Raw genomic sequence first — 13085 nt, forward strand, 5'->3', positions numbered from 1 at the left:
TTATTTGTGCAAAATATTTTAAATTTGATGTAATCAAAAGCTCTCTGTTTTACCTTCTGTGAACTTCTCCATCTCCTGTTTGGTCAGAACTCTTCCCCTCCCCACATATCTGACAGGTGATTCCTTCCATGCTTCTCTCATTTGGTTATGGTGTCTAACTCACTTGAATATTTCCTTTGTACATGGTGTGAGATGTTGTTCTGTACATCGCTACTGCCTTTTCCCGGCAGCTTTTGTCTAACAGTGAATTCTTGCCCAAATAGCTGAAATGTTTGGGTCTGTCAGAGATCAGGTTGCGTCCTCATTTGCTTCGTATGTTGTGTGGCTGATCTGTTGGACCAGATGATTTTGATAATTACAGCTTGGTGGCACAGTCTGAAAACTGCTAGTTCTAAACCCCCCGTCCTTCCTACTTTTTCATTGGTTCCCTTGATATTCTTGACCTTTTGTTCTTGCACATGTGTTTTGTTATTTTCCTTTTGGAATTTCTGCAAATTTGTATTGTTACAATAACACTTTTCAGGAAGTTATAAATATACTTTGTGTCAAATCTTTTATTTTTTTGAATTTTATTTGTTTTCAGTATTCTACAGTAACTTCCATATAACTTAGATTTTTCCCCTTCCTTCCCCCTCCCTCCCTGAGACAGCATACAGTTTTATATAGGTTCTACACATACATTCCCATTTAACACATTTTCACCTTAGTCATGTTGCATAGAAGAATTAAAATGAATGGGAGAAATCAGAAAACAAAACATAACACAAAAGAAAATGACCTGCTACATTCTGCGATCGAATTCCATAGTTCCTTCTCTGGATGTGGAAGGCATTTTGCCTTAAAAGACCATTGGGAATTTTTAAGTCCTTGCATTGCATTGAAGTTCCAAGTCTACCAGAAAAATTCCTCTCACACTGTGGTTGTTGCTGTGCACAAAGTTCTCCTGGTTCTGCTCCTTTCACTCAGCATCAGTTCATATAAGTCCTTCCAGGCCTCTCTGAAGTCTTCCTGTTCATCATTTCTTATAGCACAAAAGTATTCCATTACATTCACATACCATAATTTATTCAGACATTCCCCAGTTGATGGGCATCCCCGTGATTTCCAGTTCTTGGCCACCACAGAGAGCTGCTATAAACATGTGGGACCCTTTCCCATTTTTATTATTTCTTTGGAAATACAGTCCTAGAAGTGATATTGCTGGGTCAAAGGGTATGCACATTTTTGTAGCCCTTTGGGCATAGTTCCACATTGCTCTCCAGAATGGGTGGATCAGCTCACAGCTCCACCAACCATGAATTAGTGTTTCCAACTCTCCCACATCCTCTCCAACATTTATCATCTTCCTGTTTTGTCATATTAGCCAATCTGATAGGTGTGATGTGGTACCTCAGAGTTGTTTTGATTTGCATCTCTAATCAATAGTGATTTAGAGCATTTTTTCATATGATTATAAATAGCTTTAATTTCTTCCTCTGAAAACTGCCTGTTCATATCCTTTGACCATTTATCAATTGGGGAATGACCTGTGTTCTTGTACATTTGACTCAGTTCTCTATATATTTTAGAAATGAGACACTAGTTGCAAAAATTATTTCCCAGTTTTCTGCTTCCCTCCTAATCTTGGTGGCATTGAATTTGTTTGTGCAAAAACTTTTCAGTTTAATGTAATCAAAATTATCCATTTTTCTCTTTGTAATGCTTTCTGTCTCTTGTTTAGTCAAAAATTCTTCCCTTCTCCATAAATCTGATAAATACACTATTCCTTGCTCCACTAATTTGTTTATAGTATCAATCTTTATATCTAGATCATGAACCCATTTGAACTTTATTCTTGTGTACGGTGTCAGGCATTGGTCTCTGCCTAGTTTCCGCCACACTGTTATCCAGTTTTCCCAGCAATTTTTGTTGAACAGTGAGTTCTTATCCCAGAAACTGGGGTCCTTGGGTTTATCAAACAGTAGATTGCTGTATTCGTTGACTACCGTGTCTTAAGTACCTAGCCTATTCCACTGGTCTACCCTTCTGTTTCTTACCCAGTACCAAGTAGTTTTGATGATTGCTGCTTCATAATACAATTTGAGATCTGGTAGGGGTAGGCCACCTTCCCTAGCATTTCTTTTCATTAGTTCCCTTGATATTCTGGACCTTTTGTTCTTCCAGATGAATTTTGATATTATTTTTTCTAGCTCTATAAAATAATTCTTTAATAGTTTGATAGTAGATTGATGAGTAGTAGATTACTGAATAAGTAAATTATCTAGGTAGCATTGTCGTTTTCATTACATTGGCTTGGCCAATAATTTTTCTCCCGTTATTTAGATGTGTCTTATTTTGTGAAGAATGTTTTGTAATTGTGTTCATGGAGTTTCTGTGTGTACCATGATGAGCAGTCTCCCCAGTATTTTATACTTTCTTCAGTTGTTTTGAGTGTGATTTCTCTATCTATTCCTGCTGGGTTTTGTTGTTAGTATATAGAAATGCTTGTGATTTATGTGGGTTTTTGAGAAACTGAATTTTCAAAACATTTTCAAAACTTTGAGGAGTAATCTGCCTCTGAGATTTCCTAACAGTATTATTATTTTTTTATAACATCTCATTTTTATTAATTTAGAAGTGACAATGGACCATTTATTAATGAAAATACTACTTCTAAGTATAAATGAATCAATAATGACTCATGAAATTGTTACAATTTTCATTTGATTTCAGTGCATCAAAGAAAAATAGATTTTGTTTGTGTTTTATGGTTTTGACTTTGATTCTCCTATGGAGATTGTTTTCTCTCAAAATTAGTTTATTATTTTTTTTAATTTTCAACATTCATTTCCATAAGTTTTAAATTTTCTCCCCCTCCCTCCCCAAGACAGCCTGCAATCTTATATGGTGTCTCATATATATGTATACCTATTCAATACATTTCCACACCAGTCATGTTACATAGAAGAATTATAATGAATGGGAGAAACCATGAGAAAAACAACAAAACACAACGAAACATAACAAAGGAGAAAATAGGCAGCCTCATTCTGCGTTCTGACCCCGTAGTTCTGTCTCTGGATGTGGATGGCATCTTGCATCATGAGTCCATTGGGAATGTTTTAGGTCCTTGCTAAGGGCTAAGTCTGTCAGGAGCAGTCCTCGCACACGGTAGTTGTTACTGTGTACAATGTTCTCCTGGTTCTGCTCCTTTCACTCAGCATCAGATCATATAAGTCCTTTCAGGCCTTTCTGAATTCTTCCTACTCATCATTTCTTGTAGCGCAATAGTGTTCCATTATATTCATATACCACAGCTAGTTGAGCCATTCCCAGTGGATGGGCATCCCCTCCATTTCCAGTTCTTGGCCTCCACAAAGAGAGCTGCTATAAATATTTTTGTACGTGTGGGACCCTTTCCCATCTTTATAATCTCTTGGGGATACAGTCCCCGAAGTGGCATTCCTGGGTCCAAGGGTCTGCACGTTTCTGGAGCCCTTTGGGCACAGTCCCGCGTTGCTCTCCAGAATGGCTGGATCCGCTCCCAGCTCCACCAGCAGTGAGTCCGTGTTTCTCCAGTGTTTATCGTTTTCCTAACAGTATTGTTACTATGGCAGTGCCAAGTCTTACTTGCTTTCTTTGTCCTCTTCAGAGGAGGGTTTGATGAGGTTGTCACTCGATCCCTGCTTAGATTGGGCTGGGGAGCCTGTGGCCTCAGGGCCTTTGATAAGGGGATTTGCTCTGTAGGACTTGGATTCAGTCAGAAGGCTGCACCCAAGGACCTGGAAGGTCACACGTGGCCTTGAGGCTGCAGATTCTCCACCCCTGGAGAAATATGAAAAACTTCCTGAAGTGTTGGTAAACATTATTAACTAAGAAATGGTCTGATGTAGCTTGTGCTTTTCCCACAGCCTTATAGCAGTGATGCTTCTCACTCAACTGCATGTGGCAAGCTGAGAATCCCCAAGGAGAAAATAAGCCTTCCTGCCTCCCTGGGAGTTCAGCGAGTTAGCAGTCTGCCCTGACAGAATAAGTGGGCTGGGAGGTGTTCCCTCCATGGAGCCTTCTTCATCCTCCTCATGTTGGTCCTTGCTTTTTCTTTCCATAAGATGACCTACAGCCACGATTATCTTACGCCCTCCAGCTCCATTAGCACATAGTGAACGCGTGTAAAATATTTTAGAATGTAAGCTGATCCGGAATAGGGATCGTTTCATTTCCATTTGTAATGTTGGCACCCAATACCTGGAGCATAGTAGGTGTAAATGCTTGTCGGCTGATTGACTGTTTAGCAGAGAGTAAAAAGGCCTCTTCATTCCCTCCCTTTCGGGAGGCCTTGGGTATCTGCCGAGCTGTGCCTCCTGTACTGACCCCCCTTCCTTGCAGCATTTATTGTGTAATATATGGAGAAGGATGTTGGTCATATTTTAATTTCTTCTTTCAAAGAACTAAGTGATTTGTTTTGACATTAGTAGATAAATTAATTTGCTTTATTTCAAGATTTGAAGGCCATATAGAAATCTGCCCACCAGGCATGAGTCACTCAGCATATTCAGTGAACAAAAGTGTTTTAGAAGCCATAAGAGGAAGACTGGCAGCTTTCCATGAGCTCCTGCTTGAGCCACCCAAGGTAAGGTCATGAACTTATTAGAGTCCTAATCTCAGAACCTATTGGTGAATCTTGTTTTCATAAACTCCTTTACTTTTCTGCAATTAGCCATGAGTAAACATGCTAAAAATAATCTAATTCTGAATCATGAGAGATACCCTGACAGCTGTTGTTCTGATTACTCCTAGTTTCTGATTGGCTCTTTGATGTACTACTCTGTGTTATCTAAATTGGTGGAATTGAAAAGTCTTAGAGTGAAATTAGCAGAATTTCTTACTTTTGCAAGCTTGGAGTTTTTTCCCCTCCCCAAGAGCCAATTTTTGGATTAAATATGTGATAATGCCTCAAAAATAATTCTTATTCTATTTTGGCGCATTCAGAAATGACCAGTCTTTGAAGAGGTATGCACTTTAATAGCATGGTGGTAGCCATATTTCTTCAAATTTGTCTTATTGAGGGAGCAAGAAATTATCAGGGGCTGCAGGAGACTTGAAGAGTTTTCATCTTTCATTTAAGTCCTTTCTTGGTGAGTTAACATCAAGGGTAAGGTCCAAGCAGCCTCCTTAAAATGGTTCAGGTGCCTGTGTGAGCCCTAAGGGATGTGTGGCAGGAGGAGGGATCTGTGCCTCTTCTGAAGGGAAGGTACGGAAGGCAGCGCTTGTCCTCCAGCCTCTATCCTTACGTCAGGGCTTTTCTCTGGAGCACACGCCTTTAGTCTAAACCAGTCTTGTGATATGCTCTGTGGCCTGAAGGTCTCCCGTGGTCACTGTTGGAAATGGATTATTATTAGCTAATAAGTAGATAAAATGCAGGTTTGTTTTTTTTTACTTAATCTTATCAATATTTTGGAAATAGTTTCATTCAGAATAATTCTTAAGAGCATTCCATTTAAGTTTGTTTTTTGGATGAATGTTGCTTCCAAGGTTCTCCAGCTTCTGATGGCAGAGAAATCAGTGGTACTGGTTTCCATCCGCCACTCTACCTGGCACCGTGCTAACTTCATCTGTCTTTTCTCTGCACATTAATTATTTTTTACTCGGTTTTTGTGAGATGCTGAATGTAGCTTGAATGCAGCCTCAAGGTGGCTGTAGATCAGGGATCAACCTCAGTGATGGCCAAAGCCCAGTAAGCCATGCTCATGGATACCAATGGCAAGACATAGTGGGGAGAGGAGACAGCCATCGTTTGGCTCTTCTTGCCTCTGTTTTCTGTGGAACAAAATGTCACTTGATGGAGACGTCCTTCTGGGCTTTGTATTCTGGGGTCTGTACTCCCTCCTAAGAGGGAACAAAGTCCATTGGCAGGTGAGAGGCTTTATTGTAGCTTCTTAGAGTGTTTCTGTGAACCACAGGCTCTTTATCTGTTTTGTGGCTTAGACCCTTTTGGCAGAGACCAGAGGAGCCTGTGGATACCTTCTCAGAAGCAAGATTTATACCTGTGTGAAATAAAGTACATAGGGTTACGCTGAAATAAAGATCCTGGTTTTTTCCCACCCAAGTTCATCCTCTGAACTCTTTCCCTGGTCTCTAGGGTAAGAAGGTTATTTGCTGTAGACCCTCCTAGGTTTTTAGTATCTTTAATGCCTCCAGATTTTGGTTTGAGCTGGTGTAAAATGGGGTGTATGTGTGTATTTGCTGATGTGAGGGGTGGGGGGTGTTGAGGTGAGGATGGAGGTGGGGGACGCGGTGGAGGGGAGGTGTGTGGGAAGAGTTAACTTTTTTTTTTATTAGTTTACCTATAAAATTTCTAGATTTCTTTTCGTAACTTTGAGGCTTGACTTAAAGAAACTGCCCCTTTTTTCTTCTTCAGAATGAAGAGATCGGGTTAGGTGACTTTTTAAGCCCTTTCAGCCTCAAAACCTTTGAACAAGAGAACAGCTTTTTGCTTGTAGTAATTTAGACACAAGGTTATGTATAGGTGGCCATGTAAATGAGCTTATTGAAATCAACTTTGCTGCAGTTCCTGGCCTGAAGATTAATTTTTTTGCCCTGAAAAACTAGAGCCAGTTTAGACACAAATCAGTTTATTGAATTGAGATCAGTAGTGTTTTTCTGTCTTTAGAAAAGTGTTATGAAGACAACATGGGGGGTGTTGGACCCCCCCGTCGGGAACACTCGATTAAATGTGATCCGGCTGATCTCAAGCCTCCTTCAGACCAATACAAACAGTGTCAACGTGGACCTCGTGGAACTCAACAGCATTGGCGTGATACTGGTAAGGGCTTGTCATCTTCTCTTCCCATTGGCCCACACAACCCGATGCCACTCTGGAGGAATGCATTCAGGAAGCTTTGTTTTGCACAGCTTTTCTCCCCTTGTATCCTCAGTAAACTCCCAAATAGTCCGTCAGTCAGTTTGTCCGTATCCACACGGGCTGTCCAGTTCAGGATTGCTCAGTTTGTGTTCTGTCCGAAGCCTTCGTGCAAGGCTGGGGCAGCCTCTCTCACTCACACTTCCTGGCCTTCCTCCTCTTCCACACAGCCACAAAATTGTTTGTGGCTTTCGGATCTGACTGGGCCTCTCGTTGCTCTGCGTCACACACTGTGTAGTCCAGCCAGAGGGGCCTTCTGGATGTGTCTTACCCAGAACTCTCCTTTGCACTGGCTGTTCCCCTGCCTGGAGTGTGTCCTCCATGTCTTCCATCTGTCCCTGATTTCCTTTCGTGTTTAGCCCAGGTGCCATCTTCAGCATAAGGCCATTCCTCCTTTCCTGTCTAGGCAAGCTGGTAATGAGTAGTCCTCCCCAAATGCCTTGGATTCACTTTGTATGTTCTTGTACTTGTGTGTATACATGTCAGCCCCCTCAGCAGAATGTAGAGTCCTTGAGGGTGGGGCCTGCCTCCTCTTTGCCTTCCCTGGTTGGTTGGTTGATGTGCTTAGGCCCAGGGAGATTCACATCACAGTTGTCCGTTACTTGTTCTTGTTACGTGGATCAGAAGAGCTTGAGAAATGTCATGGCTTCTTTCAGACGATCGAATATTGATAACAGGTATATTGGAAAAGAGTCTGTATGATCTTGTTTTAAAAAGCACATGGGCAAACAGCAAAAGAATCCCCAGAGTAGGATTGTGTCATAGATTCCATCTTACTCATCAAAGGGTAAGAAAAGTGACTTTTTCTCCATCTCCCCCACAGGGGGTCAGTAAGAGCCATCCTTACCTTTGCTCTCTTCTCTCATTCTAATTAGTACGGTCTAGAAAGTGAACAGTAGCCATAGCCCACAGAATTCTGGCTGCTCAGCACACAGAAGAAAAATACGGTTTTGCAACATCATTAAATTCAGGCTGATGGAGGTCCTTTTGGTAGGGTTGTTTTCAGTCCCTAATTGGAATGTCAGAATTTGACTGAGGCTTTATTATTTTGGTCAGTGCTCCTCCCCCAGAGCATGGCTCTCAGGCTGTCTGTGAGCAGGCCAGGTGTCCTCTGTGTTCTTTGTCACATGCCTTTGGCTGATGCTGCCATATTTGCAGACCAGGAGCTCTGTGGGGAATGATCACACTGCTCGGGAAGATTGGCCGCTGCAGTGGCGTGCTGTGTGTTGTGTGCATGTGTGCCCGTGTGCACCTCTCATTGGAAACCCCTTCCGGCAGGAGCTTTCCATCGCCAGACGCTTCATGCTCTTCCTCTGAGATTCTGGGAAAATACTCACGGCCCCAGAGAGCGGACAGACCTTTTCTATCGTCCAGGCTGATTGTTCATTTAAATGTGATTTATGCTGTGACTCTCCATTCTCACTTTGCAGACATACCATGGCTGCTTATTGAATTTCCTTTAGTGAAATTATGTTTTACATTCATTATTTACATAGCGTACATGTAGTTTTATAGTGTTTATAGTATATATGTGTGTATATATACATATATATAGTTTATAGTGCATATAGTTTTAAAATGAAGCTTTTTTTTTTGGCAGGATATGTTTTTCAAATATACATGGAATAACTTTTTACATACTCAAGTAGAAATTTGTATCGCCTTGATTCTTGCAAGTCCTTTTGAAAGCCCAGAAAATGGTGCCGTTACTGATCAGGATTCCACTGGTGACAATCTTTTACTGAGACACGTAAGAGCCCTCTTCCCAGCGTTCTTTTTGTAGGAATTTGATAAGGGAATGAACATTGGGGAGCACCATGAGCGGTTTCAGGGCTTGGACCCTCGCTTTATTCAGGCAGATTCCTTCACCTCCTTGAGCCTCAGCTAACACGTCTGTTCAGGGCTGGCCCCTGAAGGTCCCAGTGCTATCTCTGCAGTCCCAGGGATGGGGGGGTGGAGGATGGTTTTTCCTTCAGTCTGCCTCACCTGCATTAAGCTAGCTTCTCTCTAGTCCTCATTGGCTTGGCTTTATTAGCATTCCTGCCGTGTCCTTTCTCATTTATCGCCAGAGCCTGGTTCCTTTCAGGAACAACAGTGTTTCAGTCATCTCCTTCTTGGCTTGATTTTCCTAGCTGATCTCAGCCCTGAATCAGAAGCAAGTCTTTTCTCTTTGAATTTCCAGATCAGTTTGACTTGCAGTATTTGACCCTGTGTCTGTCACGGTCTGGGGACTTGTGATTGCTTGTGATCACGTCAGTTTTGCTTAAAGGGATGTTTAAATTATGCTTCATTCACAAACAGTGTAGTTTTATGGAAAAACATTTCAATGTTGACTGGAATTTTTTTTCTTTTTCTTTAAAAAAAAACTAGCTGTTTCTTAAGTGCCAATTAGTGGAACGAATACTTGAAGCCTGGGAAATGAATGAGAAGAAACAGTGAGTAATCACAATTTTCTCTCTTGGAAGTATATTTGGATTTGTGAGTTGAGTTAAGCAGTAAGTCCTAAGCTCCAGAAAGCTCTCAGTATCTAAAACTGTGGGTCTGAAGGCTGTGGATGGCCCCCACACACTTGTGGGTCCGAATGCTAGGCATCGAGGGTAGACAAAGATGGACTCAGGTCTCTGCCACCTGAGAGTATTGGGTGGAAAGCCAGCTGTTCCAGGGGGCCTGGGTTCACATAGCATGATTTTTAGAGTTGAAATTGACCAGAAGTCAGGCATGCCAGGACAGCGATTAGGGGCAAAGGCTTTGGGCACCTTCTAACCTTCGTACCCAACGTATTTATCCTTACTGTTTGTTCCTTGATGCTTGAATTGGCTTTACTAGAAAACAAGCACTTTTCTTACTCAGCTATGGAAAAATACCATACACACTCCCTGAAAGGACAGTTAGAAGGCAGAGGCTGTGAAGCTGCTTCTGCCAGTAGCTTAACGTAGAGGAAAGTGCATTACTGAGTATGAGGACCTTTTCATCACAGAAACTCTAATAATACATAGAAGACTGATTGGCTCAGATGGATGAAGGGGCCTCTCTACTCTGCTGCCCTCAGCCCGTGCCCCTGTCCGCAGGATGTCCCCTCATCTTGTCAAACATTGCCTTCTTCAGCAGCTTCCTAATGTTGTAAACAGTTTGGAAACAACACATTTTTGTCTACAGACCCATTTACCCAGGGTGTTCCCTCTGAAAACTTTATCATATACTCATTTAGCCCCCTTTCCCTGCTTTGTTTCATCAACCATGGGACTCATCCTCCTATTTCTTTCAGGGCCGAAGGAGGAAGGCGCCATGGTTACATGGGCCACTTAACGAGGATCGCGAACTGCATTGTGCATAGCTCAGACAAGGGGCCGAACAGTACAGTAGTGCTACAGTTGATTAAAGGTGAGCCTTGCTCCCATCCCCACTCAGACTTGGGAAGGGTTCTTAGTAGATCTTTGCCTAGTCAATTTTATATTCATTTTATCAAATTCTGTATGAGGTACTAGGAAAAAAACTCTGTAGTGCTTTACTCCATAGTTGCCATTTTTATTTTAAAAAGCACAGTTTTTGATTTTGGCTTCTTTGGTGAATGTGTCCTAGGGAATCTGCCATGGGATTTCTCCACAAGCGGTGGCCATGTAAGATGATCACACTTGTGGTTTCGGGCAGCTTGAGCTAGGGCAGGGGTTCTTAGCCCTTTACAAAAGTCAACAGCATCTTGAGAACTATTTTACTCTTCTCAGGGTCCTTTGTGATCCTGTGTACACACTATTCTGAGGCAAGCTTCTCAAGGGCTGTGTGACCCACTCTTAGATCATTCCCATATGAAATGTGCAGGTTTCCCTCGGCCTCCCTGCCCTGGCTAGCCTGGTGGGCTTCGTCCTCCTTAGTTAGCGTTCAGGACTCTGGCAGGGTCCTGCTGCTTGTTCTCTCCTGCTCTGAGTGGGGGTGACTTGCTTTACAGCTTTGAATTCCCTCAGAAGTCACTGTTTTAACCATGAGCAGGGCTGGGTTTGTTCCAGATGGAAAAACGGCTTGTCCTGTGGAGAGGTCAGTACTGTACCTGCCTAGCAGCTGGCCAGCTGAGTGTCTTCATGGAAGGGCTACCAGGAAATCTGGCCTCTCCGAGAGTCTTAGACCCTGTGCTATGGGCCCATGAGAAGAGAACCAGAAGCAGATTTTGTCCGTGGGTGGAGGGGAAGGAGGGGGGTGGGACAGGGGTCATGGCAAATGAAATTTGGTCTTGGTAACATTCAGTAGGGCTGTCTGAAAGTGCAGTGGGCATCCTTGAAAGGTGTTGGGCTCTCCCACTGTGGAGGTCCTTGAGTTAGAGGCTGGTTAGAGTCGGGGAGGCCGTCGCTGAGGGTGTGCAGAGGCCCTTTCTGCTCTCAGATTCAGGGAGTTGTGCCCTTGTTATTCTGTACCATGGTGGGGGCAAGCACTTGCTAAGCACTTTACAAATAGCACCTCATTGGATCCTTACCACCACCCTGGGAGGGAGGTGTTGTCAGTATACCATTTTACAGATGAAACCAAGGCAGGCAAGGATTTGGCGAATTGCTCTGGGTCCCACAGCTGCTCTTATGTCTGAGACTCAATTTGATTTCACTCTTCCTCATTCTGGGCCCTGTGGCTCCCCTGGTGGCCTCATAACCAGTTTTGTGCTGCTGTAAGAACCTTGGTGTCCTTAGTGCAGGGGAGAGAGCAGCTCAGTGTGAGCACCTGCCCTCCTCCTGGCCTTGAGGTCCTCTGGAAACAGCCAGAAGCTCAGAGCCTGAGGGTGTGATCATGGGTAAGAATTTGCTCTTTCTGAAGCCTGTGTGTACACGCAGTAGGGCTGCCTGATGATGCGGCTTCTTTCCTCTCCATTTCGCAGAGCTTCCAGATGATGTCAGAGAACGGTGGGAGACCTTCTGCACCAGCTCCTTAGGGGAGACGAACAAACGGAACACGGTAGACCTGGTACGTTGGATGAGGCACGAGCATCAGCCTTGTAAAGGCGCCTTTCAATCAGATCTGGCATGCATTCATACCGCACCTACTCTGTGCCTCACACCGGGCTAACAAATATCATCTCAGTTGATCCTCACAACAACCCTACAAAGTAGGTGCTAATCTTATCCCTGTTTTACAGTTGAGGAAACTGAGGCAAACAGCGGTGCAGTGACTTGCCCAGGGTCCCACACCTAGTCAGTGTCTGAGGTCAGATTTGAACTCAGGTCTTTCTGACTCCAGGCCCCACGCTTTGTGGTGCGTATAGGGACCTGGTGGTATTTTTTAACCAAAGATGGATCGGTTCAAAGGGGTAGGAAGAAAGCACAAGCTCTTCACTGTCTCAAGTAGCCATCCCTTTTTGCCTTTAAGATGCTCACAGTCCTCTGGCTGAGGTACATCCCTTCTGTTCCTCCTCTCTGAGGTTTGTCATCTTGTCAGCTATTTGTGACTTGGGATTTCCCTCCCTGAGACCTCCTTGTAGTGGTCCCTCCATGCTTTGTTTGGTTTGGTTACCACCATCTTCCTGGCCCCAAACCAGAGTAGAGGGGGAGGCAGGCCAGCCCTGGGTTTTCCAGGGCGCCCTTTTAACTTGATCCTGCTCCATTGACTTCTCTTGGAGAGAGCTGTGACATCCCAAGGTTCCCTTGAGTTGTTTCCAAAGTATGACTTCCTCAGAAGGATGAGTTGGGGGTGCCCCAATTTTAGGCAACTCTGTTAGCTTTGGTTGTAAAGGGTGCCTGATGTTTTAACAAATGGAATCCTTTGTGTTGGTCTTTGATGGGCCTTTTTATGCCATGATGGGATTCACTTCATGTGATTTCAGTGGAAGTGGTTTCCCTGAGAGCACATGCCTGCTCACAGTGAGTAAAACAAATTACCTTGGATGCCCAGGAAGGGGCATGATCACCATGATGTGAGATGCAGATGAGAAGTTTCCAACCTCACTTCTCATTCCAAGCTCTCTCCTTAGTTGAGGTCTCCGCTGTTCCTCAGCCTCCCCAATTCCAAGCACAGAGTGGAGTCCCCTGGGCCACAGGAGATCTCTGGAGGCCTTCCCCGAAGGCTAACCTGGCACTCGCTCTCATGGTGGGTTAGAAGTGGGAGCTAGGACGTGGGTGAGGGGGTAGCGCCCTGGTAGCCACAGAGCCTTCCGAAAGCCAACGCAGCAGCTCCTCTCCCCAGGAATTCCCATAAGCCTTCCTGTGTCATGGCC

General features: G+C 43.8%; 1 protein-coding gene across 7 annotated transcripts in view; it reads left to right on the forward strand.

Moving 5' to 3' along the window:
* Positions 1-13085, forward strand: part of PPP6R3 (protein phosphatase 6 regulatory subunit 3) — a 97011-nt gene that overhangs the window by 60656 nt on the left and 23270 nt on the right. For all 7 annotated transcript variants that reach the window (XM_072639371.1, XM_072639369.1, XM_072639370.1 and 4 more), the window contains 6 exons: positions 4480-4609; positions 6650-6802; positions 8499-8648; positions 9269-9333; positions 10164-10279; positions 11754-11839. In XM_072639371.1, coding sequence (XP_072495472.1) covers positions 4480-4609; positions 6650-6802; positions 8499-8648; positions 9269-9333; positions 10164-10279; positions 11754-11839 — 700 coding nt within the window. The remainder of the gene's footprint in view (positions 1-4479; positions 4610-6649; positions 6803-8498; positions 8649-9268; positions 9334-10163; positions 10280-11753; positions 11840-13085) is intronic.

This window comes from Notamacropus eugenii, chromosome 2, assembly GCF_028372415.1.
Source record: "Notamacropus eugenii isolate mMacEug1 chromosome 2, mMacEug1.pri_v2, whole genome shotgun sequence".
Taxonomy (NCBI): domain Eukaryota; kingdom Metazoa; phylum Chordata; class Mammalia; order Diprotodontia; family Macropodidae; genus Notamacropus; species Notamacropus eugenii.